Raw genomic sequence first — 22,466 nt, 5'->3', positions numbered from 1 at the left:
ATGCAGGATTTTTAAATATTTTCTGTTATTCTTGCAACCCTGTGCTGAAATATAATCCATAGCCGCATTACTCTATTTATGCATTGTTTATTAGGCTAATCTATTCAGAGAATAAAATGATCTGACACAGAAAAGCAGTATTAGGCTCAATGGCCTAAAGAATGTGGATTTATTTTTGCAACAAACTCAAAGTCTAATTAAAGTGGCCTCCAAAAGAGAGAATGTAATTGCTACAGAAGTAAATGTCAAAGGGTTGGAGTTAGATCACGTGTTTGACTGGCACTACGATTAAAGGACAACATGAGGTCTTGTCTGCTTTAAAAAGTCTGAGTTTATGGAAGGGAAATAAGTGCTGATTGCATTTATATTGTATTTATATTGTATTTGTATTCTAATTAAGATTATCACCTAGTTGAGTTCCTATTTATACAGTAATCCCTCCTCCATCGCGGGGGTTGCGTTCCAGAGCCACCCGCGAAATAAGAAAATCCGCGAAGTAGAAACCATATGTTTATATGGTTATTTTTATATTGTCATGCTTGGGTCACAGATTTGCGCAGAAACACAGGAGGTTGTAGAGAGACAGGAATGTTATTCAAACACTGCAAACAAACATTTGTCTCTTTTTCAAAAGTTTAAACTGTGCTCCATGACAAGACAGAGATGACAGTTCCGTCTCACAATTAAAAGAATGCAAACATATCTTCCTCTTCAAAGGAGTGCTTGTCAGGAGCAGTGACTGTCACAGAGATAGAGAGAAAAGCAAACAGATCAATAGGGCTGTTTTTCTTTTAAGAAGGCGGCAGCTCACACCCCCTCCGTCAGGAGCAGACAAAGTGAGACAGAGTTTGTTTTTCAATCAAAAATCAATACGTGCCCTTCGAGCTTTTAAGTATGCGAAGCTCCGTGCAGCATGTCGTTTCAGGAAGCAGCTGCACAAAAGATCACAACGTGAAGATAATCTTTCAGCATTTTTAGACGAGCGTCCGTATCGTCTAGGTGTGCGAACAGCCCCCCTGCTCAATCCCCCTACATCAGGATCAGAGAAAGTCGGCGCAAAAGAAAGAGAAAAGTAAGCTGGGTAGCTTCTCAGCCATCTGCCAATAGCGTCCCTTGTATGAAATCAACTGGGCAAACCAACTGAGGAAGCATGTACCAGAAATTAAAAGACCCATTGTCCGCAGAAACCCGTGAAGCAGCGAAAAATCCGCGATATATATTTAAATATGCTTACATATAAAATCCGCGATGGAGTGAAGCCGCGAAAGGCGAAGCGCGATATAGCGAGGGATTACTGTATTCTGTAAGCCTTTTTCACCTCCTCCCGCAGAACAGTGATGGGTGAACATGCGCAGATTTTTGTCCCTTAAAGTCAAATGAGTAAGATGGTTCCCATTACATCAGTATACCAAACAGTCCACTTGATTTAAATAATGACTTTCATCTACCACAGATATGTGTCCTGTCAGTGTGGTGTCATCGGCATATTTGACAATGGAACACTGCTTATTCTTCAGTTTCGGGTCACTTCTATATACAGTGATCCCTCCTCCATCGCGGGGGTTGCGTTCCAGAGCCACCCGCGAAATAAGAAAATCCGCGAAGTAGAAACCATATGTTTATATGGTTATTTTTATATTGTCATGCTTGGGTCACAGATTTGCGCAGAAACACAGGAGGTTGTAGAGAGACAGGAACGTTATTCAAACACTGCAAACAAACATTTTAAACTTTTGAAAAAGAGACAACTGTGCCCCATGACAAGACAGAGATGACAGTTCTGTCTCACAATTAAAAGAATGCAAACATATCTTCCTCTTCAAAGGAAACAGAGAGGAAAGCAAACAAATCAATAGGGCTGTTTGGCTTTTAAGTATGCGAAGCACTGCGGCACAAAGCTGTTGAAGGCGGCAGCTCACACCCCCTCCGTCAGGAGCAGGGAGAGAGAGAGAGAAAAACAAAGTCAAAAATCAATACGTGCCCTTTGAGCTTTTAAGTATGCGAAGCACCGTGCAGCATGTCGCTTCACGAAGCAGCTGCACACAGAAGGTAGCAACGTGAAGATAATCTTTCAGCATTTTTAGACGAGCATCCGTATCGTCTAGGTGTGCGAACAGCCCCCCTGCTCACACCCCCTATGTCGGGATCAGAGAAAGTCAGCGCAAGAGAGAGAAAGAAAAGTAAGTTGGGTAGCTTCTCAGCCATTTGCCAATAGCGTCCCTTGTATGAAATCAACTGGGCAAACCAACTGAGGAAGCATGTACCAGAAATTAAAAGACCCATTGTCCTCAGAAATCCGCGAACCAGCAAAAAATCCGCGATATATATTTAAATATGCTTACATATAAAATCCGCGATAGAGGGAAGCCGCGAAAGGCGAAGCGCGATATAGCGAGGCATCACTGTAGTGTAAATAGTAATGGTGATTAAACACCTCCTAGCGGAGTTCCTGTATTTGAGTGAATGACTTTTGATTGTCTGTGAACGATTTAAAAGATAGTCCTGAATCCATAATGAAATAAATGGATTAACATTCTTACTATTCAGTATCCCAGTCAGTATGTAAGGATAGATGGTATTGAATGCTGAAGAAAAAGCCAGAAAAACTGCTCTGACATATGAATCAGGCTTACTGACGAAAGTGTAGATTTGATGTAAGAATTTTTGATTAATTAATAATCAATACGACGGACACCTAGGAGGATGCCATAATAATGTGGAATTTGAAAAATAATTTTTTTGACTTGGTTCATTAATTATCAGTTTTGCTTTTGGTAATACAGGTAATTAATCCAATAATTTGGCAAGGCTCCTACTTTATTTACCTTATGTTTCTATGTTGTGGGAGGAGAGTCTCTGTCCTTTAGACTTATATCAGTTTAACTGAATCACATTCATTTTAAGAAACAGAATAATGCAATTTATTGATGAACATGAGGATTATAGAACTATGATAAGTGCATATGCATATACAGGTAGTCCCCAGGTTACGAACATCCGACCTACGACTTACGAACGAGGACACAGCTGCGACGCATGTGCCACATTAACTGCCGCTCCGTCGTCTTCGGTCTGGGGATGCTGCAAACGCGGTGGGGGGACTGGGGGGGGATTAGGGGGTGGTGTGATTTCTCTGCTTGCGCGGTGTAGTGTTGGGCGGCTCCCAGCGGCAAGCGGTGACCCGTGGTCCATAGTCACCGGGGCCATATCTATTGCTCGTGTGCAGGACGATGGTTTGCTGCCCGCCCACAACGCCACTGCAGCTACTGCTCCTGACTGGACGCATGCTGGAAGGAGTGGAGGGGGGCTTTTCACTGCCTGCCCAGCACATACGGCTGGTAATGCTGCAAGCGGTGACCCGGTTGTGGCTGAACGGGGTGGCGGGGGTAGCATTGTAGTGTGCCTCGGATGGCTGCCTGTTGAATTGGGGTTGGGCGATTCACTACCCGCCTTTGCCTGCTCCGTGTTCGTTCTCGGTGGGCGGACACTGCAAGCAGCATACTGTAGTGGAGGTGACTGTGAGGTGGGCTGGTGATGAACTGCCCCTCGCCGCCCCCATTCATTCTCAATAACAAGCCTGCTTTTACTGTTATGCACATAGCAGGAAGTTGTGTCTTGTCAGTACATCAGATGTGTTGACGGGTGCCTTCCTTCTGTGATAACGTGTACAGTGCTGTGCAGAAGAGCTCATCTTAACTTTTTGTCTTCACCCTTCAAGAATGTCTCTGAAACACAAATGATGCAAGTGCTGGTGATACAGTAAAGAAGAGAAAAACCATCACCATTGAAAATAAAGTAGAAATAATATAAAGGTCAGAGAGAAGTGAAACTCCATCATTCATTGGCAGAACACTTGGTTACAGTCGGTCAACAATAGCATTTATTAAAATAATGTAACTGTTCTGACTTACATACAAATTCAACTTAAGTACAAACCTACAGTCCCTATCTCGTACGTAACCCGGGGACTGCCTGTACAGACATGTAAGACTTAATGCAGACACACTAGACAGACAAACATATAGGCTGACTCTTTAATAGTATTTAGAGTTCTACTTTATATTGGCACAGATATGATGTCCGATGTTGTGTGGAGTTGTTGCTCTTATGTTTCTACGTGTTCAAGTGGAAGTTTCTTCAAGCTTTGGAGTGCACTTGTTTCTTTGCTGCATTATCCTTGTCATTGCTGTGTTGCTGCTTTCTCAGCTTGCTTTCTGCTGCTAGGCCCTTTGCTGTGCCATCTGCATCTTTCAGGGGTGGGGGGGGGGGAATTACTCTTTTTGGCATAAGAGTGTAGATGCTGAAGTTCCCTTCTTCTCTTCTCAGCCTTCAGAATGACTTACTGTTTAGCTTGGCAAACTGGATCTCGGCTCACAGGTTCACAAATGGAAGAGTTTGTTGGGTTCAACTTTCCAGTAAAGCAGCTCATAACTTTTTACGTTTCAAGGGGTCATTTTGCGCATTTCCCCATCCCTGAGAGAATCTCAGAGAGGGTGTCCGAAGAGAGTCCCAGGGAGTTTAACAAGTGTGTAGCGAATATCCCAGTGATATAGAACTTCTTCAAGATGTTGCAGAGAGATTTAAATGAAGGTTCAATCTTCTCCTGATTGGATTAAAGTCATAATTGGCGATTCCATAGCGCGGAATGTTAGAATTCCAAACTGTGTTAAACCAGCAGTTAATGTTAAGTGCGTCGCAGGGGCCAAGATTTCTGGCATAGAGGCCGCATTGGACCGTGTCGCCGACGATGAAGTATCTACCTTATTGCTGTATGTCGGCACTAATGATATTTATTCACAGCAATCTGAGGTATTAAAGAGGAACTTCATCTCTCTATGCATCAAAGCCAAAAGAAAATATCGGAAATTAGTTGTATCTGGCCCCTTACCAAGATTACATAGAGGGGATATGATTTATAGCAGATTGCATTCCCTTCACTGCTGGCTAGAAACCTGGTGTGCAAACAAAAGCATAGCGTTTGTGAACAATTGGGATGATTTTTGGGAAAGGCCTGGATTTTTCAGAAGAGATTGTCTTCATCCTAACTGGAGGGGATCTTATGTATTATCCCAAAATATGGCAGCAAAACTGCCTGGTTGACTGATTAGAGCACCATCCAGGCCGCAGTCATGTGATCTTAAATCACAGGCTGTTGTTTATCCCACCTGTTACTTTCCTGAAGCTGTTACCCATAATCCTTGTCATGGGGCATCCAGTAAATTTATTCTTGATACAAACCTTAAATTAATTGATAACCAAAAAATAAGGTATATAATTAGACCAAGGGATAAAACCAGACCTTCCACCAGGGGCATCTGTAATAGAAATTTACTTCAAATTAAAACAAAAAATATATCAGCAGTTCAGAAAGAACCATGCAGTTTTAAATGCTGCTTATTGAACATTCGCTCTCTTGGCACTAAAGCTGTTTTGGTAAATGATATTATATTAAGTACAAAATCTGATCTGTGTCTTCTCATTGAAACCTGGCTTAGTAAATGTGACACTATCCCCCTAGCTGAGGCGTCACCAGATGGCTACTCGTTCCTTCATAAGTCTAGAGATTTTGGTCGAGGAGGCGGCCTTGGAATAATTCATTGTAACAAAATGCAAATAACTTCTAAAAATGTAGGCAACTTTACATCCTTTGAGGCATTCATTTTAAATATTAAAACAGATTCCAACACAATTATAGTGCTAGTCTACAGACCACCAGGGCCGTATTCATTGTTCATGACTGAATTTAGCAACCTTCTATCTGATTTGGCTGTAAATTATGATCACGTAGTACTGATGGGGGATTTTAATGTACACATTGATGTGGAAACTGACACTTTTAGCAAATGTTTTACTTATTTGTTAAATTCAGTACAATTTTGTCAGATTGTCAAAGGTCCAACTCATAATCATAACCACACATTAGATTTAATTATAACTTACAAAGTTGAAATTCAAAACTTAAATATCACTCCATTAAATGAAGTTATTTCCGATCACTACTTAATTACATTTGATTTAGTCCTGCCCTTGTCAACACGCTCCCAGATTAAAACAAAGACAGTGCGACATCTAGATTGTAATTCTGCTTCAAAATTTATAGATACTTTGAGTAAGTCTAGTGTAATTGTGGAAAACCATTTAGATCAGTTAACATCAAATGTAAATGTAGAAAACAATTTAGATCAGCTAACATCACATTATAATGTGACCTTGACAGATGCTCTGGACACAGTGGCTCCCCTTAAAACAAAAGTGATCAAAGCACATAGAAACTCTCCCTGGTTTAATGAAAACACTCAAGCTCTTAAATTAGAATGTCGAAAACTGGAGCGCAGATGGAGAACAACAAAGCTACATGTCTTTCAAATTGCATGGACAGAGAGTGTTAATAAATATAAAAAACCCTCTTTAAAGCTCACTCAGAATACTATTCTACATTAATAGATAATAATAATAAAAATCCTCGGGTACTGTTTAGAACAGTGGCTAAATTAACAAATGGAAATTCAGATCAACAGTGCAAAATACCAACAGATATTAGCAGTACAGACTTTATGAACTTCTTCAAAGAGAAAATTAAAAATATAAGATCCCAGATCTCTGTATCACACTACAAACCAAATACTAGCTTAGCAGACCCTGTCTCACATTGCATTCAGCACTTTAGTAATTTTAATCCTGTAACTGAGCAGGAAGTCTTAACTTTAATTTCTAAAATGAAGCCCACTACTTGTTCCCTAGATCCAGTGGCAACAAAACTAGTAAAAAGTGCAATGAATGTTCTTGCAGTGCCTATTCTAAACATTATCAGTAGTTCATTATTGCATGGCACAATTCCTGATACACTAAAAGTGTCAGTCATTAAACCATTACTTAAAAAGTCAGACCTAGACCCACACATACTAAATAATTATAGGCCTATTTCAAATGTACTGTTTCTCTCTAAAATACTAGAAAAAGTAATCGCCAATCAGCTTCAGTCACACCTTACGCATTACAATTTATTTGAGAAATTCCAGTCTGGTTTTCACACTGGTCATAGTACAGAAACGGCACTAATGCGGGTTGTAAACGACATTCTGATATCCTCTGATGAAGGAAACTCCACTGTAATTATGTTGTTGGACTTAAGTGCAGCATTTGACACCATTGACCATTCTATTTTACTACACAGGCTAGAAAATGATGTTGGGCTTACAGGCACCATGCTCGCTTGATTTAGTTCTTATTTATCAAATTGATTCCAATATGTACAGAAATGTACTGACAGTACTCCATCATTATACACAGAAGTTCAATATTGTGTCCCACAGGGCTCAGTACTGGGACCTTTACTGTTTTCACTTTACATGCTTCCACTGGGATCTATCATTAGGAAACAAAATGTTAATTTTCACTCGTATGCAGATGACACCCAGTTATACCTTTCATTTAAATCAGATGAAGTTTCTCCGATGTTGTCTTTAATTAGTTGTGTTAGCGAATTAAAGGAGTGGATGAATGAGAACTACTTGTCTTTAAATACAGATAAAACAGATGTTAATTGTTGGAGGGAATGACGCTGATCATAACAATATTTTGTCATCATTTAACTCAGTTGGAATCCCAATTAATTTTACTGAATCAGCCTGCAATCTAGGAGTTATCTTTGACTCTAGCATGTCATTTAAAGCGCAATTTACAAAGTTGTCCAAAACATGCTTCTTCCATCTTAAAAATGTTAGGAAATTAAGGCGCTTTCTAAATAAACAGGATTCTGAGAAATTAATTCATGCATTTATCTCTAGTAGGATTGACTACTGCAATGCGGTGTTCACTGGATGTTCAAACTGTTCTTTATACAGCCTCCAGTTAATACAAGAATTATTACAAGAACAAGCAAATACGAACACATAACTCCAGTTCTTAAATCCTTACACTGGCTCCCGGTTAAGTTTAGGGCAGATTTCAAAATCCTTCTTTTAACATATAAAGCATTAAATGGCTGAGGTCCGGCTTACTTGTCTGAATTTATCATGACTTACAAACCAGAGCGCACATTAAGATCTCAAGATGCTGGTCTGCTTAATGTTCCAAGGATTAATAAAATAACAGTGGGAGGTCGAGCTTTTAGTTACAGGGCCCCTAAACTGTGGTTTAAACGGGGTAGGGTTTGATTTGTCTTCAAATTTGTTGGGTTATAAATTGATCTGTTTGTTTGGAATGATTACAATGAAAATTAATAAAATAAAAATATTAAAAAAAAATAAAAAAAATAACGATGGGAGATCGAGCTTTTAGTTACAGGGCCCCTAAACTGTGGAATGGTCTGCCTGCTACTATAAGAGATGCCCCTTCGTTCTCAGCTTTTAAATCCTGGCTGAAGACTCACTACTTCAGTTTTGCATATCCTGACTAGAGCTGCTGATTAACTGTACATACTGCATCTCTGTTCTTAGTCATTAGCACTAAAACATAAGTAACATGATAGTTAGAATTGGATACTAACCCTCACCTATTCGGTCTTCTTGGTACTCAAATGTGGTACTTGGTGCCTCGGCCCACCTGCCAAGTTGTTTTGCCTGCCTAAGGTAAAGTCATCCCTGATGGAGGATCGCAGGAATCGTGAGAAAGAGGGGTCTTTTCATCGGATTGGCTGGCCCAACACTGTTTCAGCCGTGGAATGGCCAAATGGGGGAGGCAGCTTGATGGATGAGGTCTCCAGGAGTCTAAAATTATCCAAATCTTATTATGTGATATCATCTACTGTTAAATTCTGCTCTGTACTTCTAAAAAAAATTTTATTTTTTATTTTTTATTGAGGATTTGTTCTGTTCTGTGTATTGTATTGTATTGACCCCCTTCTTTTGACACCCACTGTACGCCCAACCTACCTGGAAAGGGGTCTCTCTTTGAACTGCCTTTCCCAAGGTTTCTTCCATTTTTCCCTACTAGGTTTTTTTTGGGAGTTTTTCCTTATCTTCTTAGAGAGTCAAGGCTGGGGGGCTGTCAAGAGGCAGGGCCTGTTAAAGCCCATTGCGGCACTTCCTGTGTAATTTTGGGCTATACAAAAATAAACTGTATTGTATTGTATTGTACTTCCAGTTGCAAAATTAGTGTCTTTTAATAGGTGGGTTCTTGTGTCCATCTTAGTTGCCATATCTTGAATTATAGGTCTTCCTTCTTGCTTGAGTCCATTTCATACCTTTTGGCTCAAGAGGCTTCAGAGGGGCCACTGGAGAGATATCCGGTTACCTCTGATTTATACCTGTGTTGTCAAGTGATGTCCAGGAAGATCCTGGTACAAGTTGTAGTTCAGTCTCCTAGTTTGGAATGCAAGTGAAGGTTTTGTGCAGCTGGATGCCTGCACCCCTGTTAAATCAGCTTTCTTAACAGTCTAGGCATGCCACTAAAGTCTAGCAGAATGGGCACTGCCCACTTTATTCTACAAGGATAACCAGCATAGCATCTTACACACTTCTGTTACACTTAAGCAAATTGGTAGTTACCTTAAATTGACTTTGCCTCTGTAATTTTAATGTGTTTCATTAAGTGTTTAAAACATTTAATTGGAATAAAACTTAAGTGCTGCTATCTATGGAAACTTTAGGAATAGGGATAATGACTGTTTCTACAGCTCAGGGACCAGTTTAAAAAATAAATGAAAAATTGGAGAGACTTGCTTGAAATAGGACTTCATGTGCTAAACGGATATGCTGTCTGGCCCTACTGCCTTATTGGTTTTTACCTTCCGTAAATATTGATCCACTTCAGTTATATTGACCCCCATCCCAACAATATTTCTGTTATTTTTTACAAAGCATTTCCCTTGTTTGTGCATTTTTAGCGCTGAAATCATTGATTTCAAATTTTGTAAAAAACCACTACGTTCATCTGCTAAAAGTCTGCGGCCCTTGTTTATTAGTTCACACTTTTTTAGAATCCAGTCTTGTGATTGTTTTCAGATCTTTTCAAACCTGCCTTGGATTGCTATCTTTAAACTACTTCTTGATTTTTTTCACTATACATCTTTTTATTTTGTTTATTTAACCTATAAATTCTTTGCTAATCTCACTTTTCTTCTACCTTAAATTTCCTTGTTGTTTATCCATACTACTGCCTTTATATTGTTAGTGATCTATGGTATACTATTAGGATACATTTTGACAGTTCTTTCCTTAATGATCATAGATTCACAGAGTTCGTGAATTAACTAACAGTATAAATGAACTTGTCTAGGGTCAGTGAGGATGTTGGCACATCCCAGTCAGTGTAGGAGAAGCACTACTGCACTTTCTACTGTGTCATTGCTCCAGTTTTGAGTTTTCTGCATGGCTGTTTTTTCTTGTTCTTTTTCTGTTTGCACTTCGGTAGTAAACTAATAACTACACAGTCGACACACCCAGGACAGCTCTACAATAGAATATGGAGACGGCAGAGATGTTTCCATAACACTTGTTCAATGTGTTGTCCCCTCTAGTGTTAATATTCACATAATGACGGTAGTGTGGCAATACTGATTCCAGTTAACATAAATTGAATCACCCTTTATGAGTTTGAAAGAGTAATATGGGTTCTTTATAAACCGTTTCAAAAATTGTTTCAACTGCAGCTTGCACATCAGCATGTAGCGGTACATAAACTATTGTGAGAAATATTTACTTAAACTCATGGGGTAGGTAAAAAGTTTGACTTCGAGCAGTTTAATATTTGTGATATTATTACATCTCTGTTTGTTAACATATAGACAGACCTGGCCACCTGACTGCTTAGCAAAAGGTGAGTTTCTGTCTTGCTGTTCACATACCAGTCCATCTAGTTTTATGGCTCTGTCTCAGTATTCTTAAAAAGGTCTCACTAAAGCACATTAGACATCTTTAATTGTACTCCTGGAGGTATTGTGCAGATCTTTTCAGCTTGTATAGTTTATTCTGTAAGGACTGTGTGTTGCTCATAATAATTGTTGGCAATAGTGTTTTACAACTTCTCAATCTCGGACATACTCAAAGTCCACCTCTCTTTCCTCGCTGACTAGATTTAGTTTTTTAGACTAGATTTTAGTTTTTAATTTGTTCAGTATATTAGCAGTGCACGGGGTACCTAGTCTCATTGGCAGTAGTGTGTCCTTACTATAACAATTTAAAGCACAAAACACAGATGCATTGAAACATCTGCAACAGTACAGCCACCATTCCAAAAGTCTTTTCAAAGGTTATATAATTTAATCCAAAACCTTTTTTTAAATATTTCATCTGTTAGTATGCTGGTCAGTAAATCTAGTGTAGACTGCAGTACTAATTCAAAGAAAAAAATTTCTAAAAATTTTTAATGATTTTTTTTATCCACTTAGAAGTACTACTTATTCTTTTAAATCAAATAAGAGTATTCATTTTCTTTAAGTTGTAACTGTCTGATACAATTAAAGAAAAGATCAAACAATCACATTCCTTTTAGGTGCTGGATTTCTAGTGTTGAAATGTAAACCTCCTTTTAAAGCTTGACAAAACCCTGTTTCTGTAGCTGCAGGCAACAATTATCGGGAAGAATACACTCAATAAGTCATAGATTGTATGTTCTACGTTCATGTCAAGGGCTTCAAACATGGTTCGTATTCATCAGACTTTTATTGTTCATGTTGCCAAAGCCTGAGGGAGACTGTCCTCGTAATGAATGGCAATTACACTGTCACCAGAGGTGTCTGCACACAGCAAAGACTATATTATACCTGCTATATGATAAATAGGAAACTGACAGTTCCTTAGTGAAAGAGAAAGTTTCAAGTGCAGAATCGCTTCTGACCACTATATATTGAGCCCTGGGGTCATGTTACAGTTTAACATAGATGAGTCAAACTCTGATTTTCATTATCTAGCTTTTTCAACTGACAGAGTCAAATGGCCCTAAAGTGAAGAGTTTTGAGACATTGTGTGAAAATAGAGAAAAATGAAGGAAAGGTCACACTCTTTGCTTAGAGTCATACAGCAATCAGTGGGACCACAAAAGAATAAAGGTATTGCATGCCCTTTGGCATATATCATTTTAAAAAGTCTGGTTTGATTATTGGGAATTTGCTTCTTAAATGTTTTTGAAAAGGTTCAGTTTACCTTTAATTTGTCCAGATTTGTTTTTTTTTTTTGCCTAATTTAGAAGCTAGTCAACTTTCTTTTAGGTGTCTTTATTTTGCAGAAATAAAGCTTTTGAAGGCACAGAAAAAGTACAGCATTATTTTTACAAATTAAATTTATTTTCTTTATTCAGTATGTTTCAACTTCTTGCACAATCTTCCTTAGAACTCTTTTAGACATGCCTGTATATAAATAAGTGAATTGGGAAATGATTAGTCTTAACTTAAAACTTGAACCGTATCTAGGCTGTTAATTGGTGCTTAGGTATTATGCTTACTTTTGACATTTTTTCCAAATCATCTCAAGAATGAACCTGCTGCAGGTTGTATTTGAAAAATATTAGTGTAGTTTCTACTTTCAGATGGAAGGTAACCTGTCATTAGTGCTTTAATGACGTCAGCCTGGTAGAGACAGAAACCTCAGACAGCAGTTTCTATAGGCTTTCAGTGATTTTAGCTTTATTATTAATTCAGTAATTAATTACATTGATGTGATGGCCTTCATTTTTGCGCCTGTGTGTAGAGCACACATTAGTTGTTAGGTGATGATGGGGTGAGAAAGATCGATAGTTATCCAATAAGGAACAGGCGATGATTAAGGAGCCAGAATAACCTGGTTGTGTTTGGCAATTTATCCAGGACATCGGGAAACATCCTATTCTTAAAAAAAAAAAAGCTAGGGATCCATTATGATCAGAGAGTCGGGACCTCGGTTTTATGCCTCATCCGAATGACGGCAACCAATTTTTACAGCATAGTGTCCCAGTCTCTGTACTTAGGGCATTGGGATCCACGCACAGACCACAGGATAGGCACCTTCTTAGTTGAATGAACAGATTGCCTTACCTGATGAATCATTTGATTCCAGTATTATAAAACGAATTGCAGCAGAGTATGACAAAATTATAGCAGTCTTGTTTTCTATGAAACCCTTTTTTAGAGCAGCACAACCTGTTGTGTGTAGTGGTGTAAACCTTTAAAACCTTAGGTTGAAATTTATGTTACTTTTCTGAAGAATGAGATCCAGAAATATCTGAAATAAAATCACATTCTACAAGCTAGGCCCTGTGTGTTACTTCATATTTGTCAAAGAGAAAAGTGATTCTCCAAAAAATACTTAGATGTCTATACGTTGAGTGTATTTAGTGTGGTATTCACTTGTATTTTATTTTTTTTTTTAGGGGAAATCCTGTCGCCACTATCACAATGTCCATAAGATGCGGGACCAGAACTCATTGCAGTGGGTTCATGGTTTGCACCAAGCATGGGACATTGAAGAATTGGTAAAGCTTGGCAAAAGGCTGCGCTCCTGTGCATATTTTGCTGCAAGGGAACTTATGCAGGAAGCAGATATTGTATTCTGCCCCTACAATTACCTTCTTGACCCTCAGATAAGGGAATGTGTAAGTTTTAGTTCTCTCTTAATTATTGTATTTTGTTGAAGACTTTTTAGCTACCCGCAGCTACATAAAAGTTACATTTTATTTACTAAATTAATTTGAAAATTACTTACATAGATGTGCCTTCTGTATATTAATAATATGTAGAGCAATTTCAAATTTCTAATTCCTGTTTAGAATATTTGTTCTCAAACTTTCCACCATGAATACCACCTTAGAAAATATTTGGCTTAAATACCAACGTTATGACTGACATTTAAATACAGTAGTGTAGGCCTATTTAACTACATATATAGTTTAATTGAGCCAATTTTATTCCTAATATTAATATTATTTATTATTGACTGTCATCCACAGCCACAACTGTACTTGACTGAAACATCCATCAAGTGACAATAATAAAAAATGCACCGTGAGATTATTGACACATTTACTACATTAGGACATTCACAAAGGGGGATATCAACTGTACTATAATGAGAATACTGCAAACACACATGCAAGCAAGTAAGGAGAATTAACTGTACTACATTGAAGTTATTAACTATACTGCATTCAAATACAGCATGTGAGGAAATTAACTATAACAGCTCTATACCAGCAATCAGAATAGAAATATTAAAATTTGGTGGTTATTGACAACTTAGCCTACATACATGCCTAATGAGAAGGATGTGCGTGGCTCTGTAAACAAACTCCTGTGATGTCTGGGTCTATTGAGGTCAGCTTCAGCCGCAGATTTGGTTCAGAATCCAACCTGCTTCTGTATATAGTTTTTATGAAGGCGATTGAAGAGAAGCCTTTCTCTAACAGATATGTGGTTGCAAATAGAAGGAGAAAGAGAACAGCCTTGTCTGAAAAGTGCAAGGTATTCACTGCATCACTTTATCCAAAAATCCAACAATGTCTGACTTCTGAAAGCAGACTTCAGTGTCTGGTCATGAGAGAGTTCGAGTAATCTCTCCTGTTCACTTTCTGTGAAGCCCTTGAGCAATGGCAAATGCTTCAAAGCTGAATGGGTTTCTCATTCAGTAGTTGACTTTTGTGATCGCTGGGAAATATTCACTGAACTGTTGTTTGAGAGAGACAAGGTACGCAACAATGTTGTCCCTGACTTCATCAGTGATGGTCAGGTTGTTGTCACACAGGAAACTCTCCAAATTGGGGAAAGATGAAACCTCACCTGTCTTGACCTTGGTTTTGAATAACTGCATATTTATCAGCATTGTGTTAATTTTGTCCTGCACATCAAAAACACTGATGGAGAGTCCATGTAGTCCCAAATTCAGCTTGTTTAAACAAGAGAAAATGTCAGACAAGTATGCCAGTTGACTGAGCCACCTTCTCTCATGAAAGCCACCTTACTTCTGTATGGAGCAGAAGTTGAACATGTTCACTGTCCGTCTCGTCACACAACGCATGCAATAGGTGGGAATGCATCGGTCTGGCCTTTATGAAGTTCACAACTTTCACAGCTGAGTCTAGTACAGGCCTCAGTTCTTTGTGCATTTTCATCACTGTGAGTGCCTTGTGATTGATGCTGCAGTGAGTCCATTGTATTTCCAGTGCCATCTCGCAAATTCAGGCTACTACTCTGCTGTGACGACATGTCAGAGCCCTAGCGCCATCCGTGCAGACTCTGACACACTTTTTCCAATCGAGTCCATTCTCTTGAACAAATGTGTTCAGGACACAGAAGATGTGTTCATCTGTAGTTCTGGGCTGAAGTGACTGACAGAGCAGAAAGTCCTCTTGAGCTGCACTTTGATAACCATATCTAATGTAAACCAGCAAGCCATATCTACATCTGTAGTCTTATCTAGCTGAATAACACCGTTTCATTGGAAAGTGCCACGAAGTTCAGCAGATTGGCAGCCTTCTCCCCACACATGATGCATTTTACCTCATTAGCTAATGGTAGGCAGAGTTGTGTGTGGTTTACTAGCTTTTGCTATGATGAGACTGGCACGATACAAAGCTTCTTGTGCTTTGGCTATGGGTATAGCACAATACCAATTTGTTGTCTTGGACTGCTTTAGATCCTCACGTTTTCTCAGAAAAAAATCAACTGGTTCGTCTTTCAGCACTGTTCGCTTGGTTGTAACATGCATTTGCAATGTGATGGTTTCATAAATTCATTACTAATAACATCACCGCACACGACACACTGCGGCCTGGGCTCATCTTCTGTCCCACTCCAAAAGAATCCAAACTTGATGTAACTCAAGTCTTATTTCCTTATAGTTTTGTGTCATTTGCTAGCTGGTACAATTGAAGCTGCACGGGCAATGCTAATGTCGCCTTTAACACTTGTGCTAGGTGCACCGTCATAGACTTCAGTTTCTGCCATTCTGCTCGACGTATTCGCCGCACTTCTAATACTTCCTGTTTTGAGCCACAATTGCATCGTTTTCGAACCAACATTTTTGCTTCCTCCGCTTGCCATCACAGCTTGTCAACCATTTAAGCTAATTCTCCAAACAGTTAGCCTTGTTCATATAATTTTTATATATATAAAAAAAAAAATCTAAAAAGCTTTATAAAACATCTTGGAGACTCCCACCATACCACCAGAGGAAGCCTGCATACCACAGTTTGAGAAGCACTGGTCTAGAATAACCAGCATCTAATTCACCAACAGACAAGTGTATGTGCAGTGTCTAAATAAATAGGTTAAGTAGGCAAAGACCGTTTGCTTCAGTGTTTTATCACCTCATATTTTACAGTATCTTTACTCCCCTAATAGCTGTGAAAGTTGACTCTGATATTAAATTGGGGTTCATTTTAAATGTATTAAGATATTTAACCTGTCATATAATGTGCTTTCTCTGTTTACTTGAGAAATATTTATATTAGCCTTATTTGATAATAGATGGACATCCAATTGACAAATCAGATTGTAGTCCTGGATGAAGCGCATAATATTGAAGATTGTGCCCGAGACTCTGCTAGCTACACAACAACTCTCACCCAACTTCTTTTGGCCCGTGAAGAGCTGGATAGTATGGTGAATCACAACATCAGACGAAGTGACCATGATCCACTCCGTGCCCTGTGCACCAGCCTTACCAAGTAATTATTTCTTTATTTGCATAAGCCCTACTGGGGTAGAAATGTCCAGAACGTATGGAAAAAGAAATGCAAAAAAAATAAAAATAATAATAATAAAAACACTACAATGTGCCATTGGAAGTGTCTCGGATATGAAAAATATCCATTTATGTAAAGAGTGGTGTAAACTAATTAAAGATTAAATTTACAATTGACTTGTTTGGCAGAAGAGTTACCTTCTTGAAGAGAATCACAGCTAATTGATCATGTTATACATAAAAATGTTTAGGCAGTCTGTCTCTTTTTCACTGTAATGTGCCAAAATACAGTTGAAGAACTGTAGGTTAAATAAGTTGTTAAAAATAATCAATTGAGTCAGTTTTTGGATAAATAGACTTGTAGATTATAATCCAATGACTAGGCACTAAGCACTAATATACTGTAAAATATACAAGAAACAATCATGCATTCGTCAGTGTAAGTGGCTGTTGAATAACCGTATGACCTCTGGATAAATACTGACCCTTACTTTAGTGGTGCAAATGCTAATGTTCCTGTACAATTTGACAGACATTAGCTCAGAGGGAATAAAATGACTGTGCAGAATGGCCTGACATCTTTATTAAAACTATTTTCTTTTCTAAAACAAAATATGTAATGTCCAGATGTCTAACTGTCCCTATCATAAAGCTAAGCATATGTACTTAATTAGTAGAAGCTGGCTATATTTACCCTCATAATTAATGTGGAAGAATTAAGGGGTGCATTCTTTTTTTCACACATGGTGTTAATATTTTTTCTTATTTTTGGCTTAGTAAATAATAACAAACTTATATTTGTTATTCCTGCGGTGGGTTGGCACCCTGCCCGGGATTGGTTCCTGCCTTGTGCCCTGTGTTGGCTGGGATTGGCTCCAGCAGACCCCCGTGACCCTGTGTTCGGATTCAGCGGGTTGGAAAATGGATGGATGGATGGATATTTGTTATGTATTTGTAACCTGGGGTTACATTAAATAAATGTTAGGACTTGATGAGGATTAGGTGATGTTTAGTTATGGTTTAACGTACCAGTAATGCAATAAAACCATTATAAACATGAAGGGCAATTTGAAAGAATTTTTTCTATGAAAATCAATATTCTTCATTTTTAAGGAAATTATTTTTTTTAATAATAACTGTTGATTTTTCTGTATTGTGATTTTTATAAAGCTGGATCCATGAGACTTCTGTTTCTCTGGTTGAGAGAGAATATGAAACTTCCTGTAAGGTGTGGAATGGTAAAGAGATCCTGACAATTTTTCACGGTCTAGGAATCACAGAGGCCACCTTTCCCATCCTGCAGGTGAGAGGTGATTGAAGTGTAGAATTTCAACCAGCATTGTAGAGACTGACTTAAGTTTTTTTTTTTTCCACTAATCTGAGTAAATAATGATATATAGCTACTTTTAATTGATATATTCGTCTTAAAATCAATAAGCAAGATTGTTTTTTCAACACTTATTATAAAGTAGTTATTTCAGTCATGTAATTTTTCCTTTTGCCTTTCACAAGTTATGGTTTGTTCCTTTCAAGGAATTAAATAATTTTTTAAACTGGCACAGTTTCTATTCTTTATTAGTCATTAAGGAGTTTTATTTTTGTTGTTGACTAGCTGAAATTGTATGTTGGTAGCATGTATAATGGTGACATTTTTGTAATTTTGTTAAAAACCTATGTGATTTTTACCCTAACCAAATGCTTTTCTATCCTTCTTATAGAATCACTTGCACACGGTGATTGAAAAGGAAGAGAAGGTTACTCTTGTCAATGGGAAAGAAGAGACTGTACAAGTCCCAACCGTCAGTGCACAAACTCAGACGGTTTTGAAAGGACTCTTCCTGGTTCTCGAGTTCCTCTTCAGACATAATTGCAAGTCAGTAAAATTGTCCATCATGTTTAATGTTCAGTTACTTCAGGACATAAAATACAAACCAAAAATCAGCAACTGCGTAGGTTTTTTTATTATTATTTGTGGTAAAGAGTCAAGCACACTCGTATGCATACTGTACTCAGAATTTAAAAAGTGGGAGTGGTCTCCCCTAGACTTTTTTTTATACTAAGATATGGAGAAGGATATTTGAGGAGTAAACTGCAAGACAATGATTATATTTTTAAATTATGTACATTAAAGAACCATAAACAACATATCAAATCAAATTAATAACATAGTGAACTATTATTATAAAAGTAAAGTTGGAAAAATTGGACTCGGTAAAGTACAACTTCCGGTTAGCGGAAATAGCCCAAGAGTTCATAGACATCCACGTTTTGTACCTAATAATTGTATGCAAAATTTGGTTGACCTAAGTGAAAGCGTACTCCAGTTATTGTGTTTACATACAAACACACACACAGACATAATTCCAAAAATGTTATTTTTTTGGACTCAGGGTGGTCTAAAATGTCGAGATTCATTAAAATCTCGAAATGCAATTTTTGGAGGATTCCAGTACTTTCCCTATACTTCGTATATGAGAAAGTCAGAGAGGTCTAAAACGTCAAGATTAATCAAAATCTCGACATCGGATCTTTGGACGATTACTTTCCCTATACTTCATATATGAGAAAGTAAAAATTAGCCCCACATCAGTGTCCTTAAAATATGATTAAAAATGTTATCAAAAATATGCCAACTCTGCTTTCAAACTTGGGCACCAAGTGCTGGTAGACAATATGTAAGGTCACATAACTCAATTAAATTTTATTTTATGTTTTGAATTACCCTAATTACTACTATACGAGTGAACAGCCTGTTCTGGTTTGGAATATAGATAGACACAAGATCACAGATGAAATCCTAAGTTTGTGACTAGACTAGCTTCCTTTACTGTGCTTTGATTGTGTAAGTTGATATTATAATGCTATAAAGTGCTATGATGATAATAATGGAGAACTTTACCAATACTTTGTGTGTTCAGCATAAACCTTGTATAATGAAGCAGGCAGTCTAGTTAAGGGATTTGTTTAAAGTATATTAAGTTTCAGAATCAGAAATCTTGTACAAGGTTTTGTAAAATAATTTGTGTACAGTACATTTCCAGTGTAGAGGTTTTAAAACATTTGCAATTATTCAGGGGTCTGCAACTCCGGTCCCGGGGGGCTATTACGGCTACAAGTTTTCATCCTAATTCATTTCTTAGGACCATTTTTTTTTCTCCTAATTAACTTGTTTTCCCATCATTTTAATTGACTTGTTTTTTTAATATTCCATCCTTGGAATCGCTTCATATTTTCCTTAAATGGCACCCAAACAGAAATGAGATATCAAGTGAGCCAACAGATGACCAGGTAAGTTGGGGTTTTAAACTTCAACCAATTTTTTTAATTAAAAGAGGATTCTTGTTAATTAAACACGTTATTTAATTCCATGACTTGTCTGCTCTAGCAGAATGAGAGCAGCAACAGATTTCCAAAATATTTGATTTCACGTCAAATGTTTTGGTAACCTGAGCAGATCAACATTACTGAGACCTTCACCTTCCTTTATTTTAGATGTTTTATGATGGACACTCGTTACAAAATGAGCTAACAAATGACCAGTATCTCATTACTTCTAATTAAGGAAAAAATAAACCGTTGAATGGTCTGAGTCTTAAATAGCAAGTCAATTATGATTAAGGCAAAAGAACTGAATTAGCATCAAAATCAGGGCATTAATTGAGAAAAAGATTAGAATGAAAACCTGTAGACATAGTAGCATTTCATGACCAGAGCTGGAGGCCCTTTCAGTAATGCAAGCTACTAAAAACAAAACTGCACTTATTTAATTACAACTGAAATTTATTTGAATGTTACATTCATTATTTTTGGAATTGTATATGGTTTTTGTTGTAAATAAAATAGTTTTCATTAGTTGTGCTGTATTTGTAGACTGCTGCAAATAGCTTTGTTTGAACATTACAATATTTTATGGTAAATTTAAGCAATAAAATACATATACAGTATGTGATACAATCAAAATGTGTCGGTCTTGTGAGTGCTTAGCTCAAGTAACATACAGTAGCTATGACTTTTTATTTTGGTTTTTATCTATATTTAAAATAATCTAGCTGTTAACCTTCACCATGTAAATTATACATTGAGGCATTTCCTATACTTAACATTTTTCACTTTAAATTCTATCAAATTCCAGGTGATATTACCGTAATTGAGAATACCCAGAACGAGCACTTGTCTTTAAGTGGGGTCACATGCGGTGGTCTTGTGACATTTTCCATATGCAGTAATTGATATTTTTTGTTGTTTTTTCTATCATCTTTAAAATGTAACTTTGTCAAAATGGCAAAATCTTTATTTTTGAAATGTGGTAGAAAAATGTGCACGTGCATAGGCTGTCAATATTATGTATAGCTGATTTTGGTTTCACATCACTGAAAATTCTTAGATTTTGCTACATTTGTTTCATCTTATTTGCAGTGTAAACAAAAAGTATGTAGTTGTTCCAGTGTTTTCTGTCATTTGTAATGAAAAAAAGTTTCATATAACTGATCGAAACACAGTCATGTCAGGCAGAAGCATTCTTATGATATCCAAGATGGAATGTATAACATGAGGTCAAACTTAACTCAGTCCTGTTGTGGTCTGTTGATCAGAATTGACCCAAATCTGTGCAAACTTATGCCAATTATAGAAAGATTTTGTTTTGATCACTTTTTATTTTCCCCCTCTTTATCAGTGGGGCATGAATACCATATGATTTGATGCATTCCTGTTTTATCTGAAGCATCTCAGACTTGCCAGTGTTCATAGGTTTTGTGTGTCACACTGCTGCATGTCATGTACAGTCTATTGAATGGAGGCAGAGGTTGCTTTCTGTGTATTATAGCTTATGTTTGGATGTTTTTTGATCACGGGAATTACTTTCATAGTCACTTAGTCTTATTGTTCATCTGAGTTACAGTATGCTGCTTAATTCCATTTGTTTAGCTTAGCTAGACTTATGAAGTTGATGAAATGTTAGTTCCTTAAGTCTTTAGCTTAGTCTCTTGACAAACATAATTTATACACTGCTGTTTACGTGCCAATTGGAAATCTGCTATATATTTATATTGCATTTACCAACGCTTAAAAGCTGTAATCTTTGTTAACAGACAGAATTAAACATTATTTTTTTTTTAGTAATAAAAGTTTATATGTAACACAGTGTGCATGAAAAACAGAATCAAATTGCATTTTTAATACTTTATGCACAGAAATGGTGTTCTGTACTGCCAATTGAGTAGTTTAGAGCTGAGTATCAGAACACATTCATTTTGCATTTCAGCTACTTAGTCTATTCTCTTTTTCAAATTATTGTCATAAAGAGAACAACGTCATGCAGAGAGTAATAGGTAATGGAGTTCTGGTGTTTGTTAAATTTGTTGATAACTTTTGCTGTGTTAAACTGCATGTCCCCCAATCTAAATGAGTTGCAGGTTTTCAGTATATTATTATAAGACCAACCACGTTACCTGTCAGAGACAGGTAATAGAATAAATGAAAAATATTTTATATCTCTTGCCTAATGTTTACCTTCAGCACCTTTCCTCATTATCCTTATGTGTCTGAACCTCTCTTGACTGGTGCTTCCTCTCTGGACCATGTTCCCATAAAGTCTTCTTCTAAGACTCTGTTATTTCTAGGCACCTTGCTCTTCTCCTTTTTCATACTTACCGTAGATACTCGCGTATTAGTCGATCTCGCAGATAAGTGGAGCGTATTTTTAAGCCGAAAATTACGAAATTTGTTATGACCTGCGTATAAGTCGAGGGTAAAACTTGACAGCTATCAAATTCTTTGAATTTCATAATTATACCCAATGTACCTGGGCCCAGACTTTCAACATTTTAATCTTTGAAGAATTTTAGAAAGCCAAAATTAAAACTCCAAAAACAT

General features: G+C 37.3%; 1 protein-coding gene across 2 annotated transcripts in view; it reads left to right on the top strand.

The window, feature by feature from the left end:
• Positions 1–22,466, top strand: part of brip1 (BRCA1 interacting helicase 1) — a 212,975-nt gene that overhangs the window by 55,403 nt on the left and 135,106 nt on the right. For both annotated transcript variants that reach the window (XM_028807058.2, XM_028807059.2), the window contains exons 8-11: positions 13,285–13,506; positions 16,376–16,575; positions 17,763–17,895; positions 18,311–18,465. In XM_028807058.2, the coding sequence (XP_028662891.2) occupies positions 13,285–13,506; positions 16,376–16,575; positions 17,763–17,895; positions 18,311–18,465 (710 nt within the window). The remainder of the gene's footprint in view (positions 1–13,284; positions 13,507–16,375; positions 16,576–17,762; positions 17,896–18,310; positions 18,466–22,466) is intronic.

The sequence above is a fragment of the Erpetoichthys calabaricus genome, chromosome 8 (genome assembly GCF_900747795.2).
Source record: "Erpetoichthys calabaricus chromosome 8, fErpCal1.3, whole genome shotgun sequence".
Taxonomy (NCBI): Eukaryota; Metazoa; Chordata; class Cladistia; order Polypteriformes; family Polypteridae; genus Erpetoichthys; species Erpetoichthys calabaricus.
The sequence above is the reverse complement of the archived record's forward strand: the minus strand, read 5'-3'. Positions and strand labels throughout refer to the sequence as shown.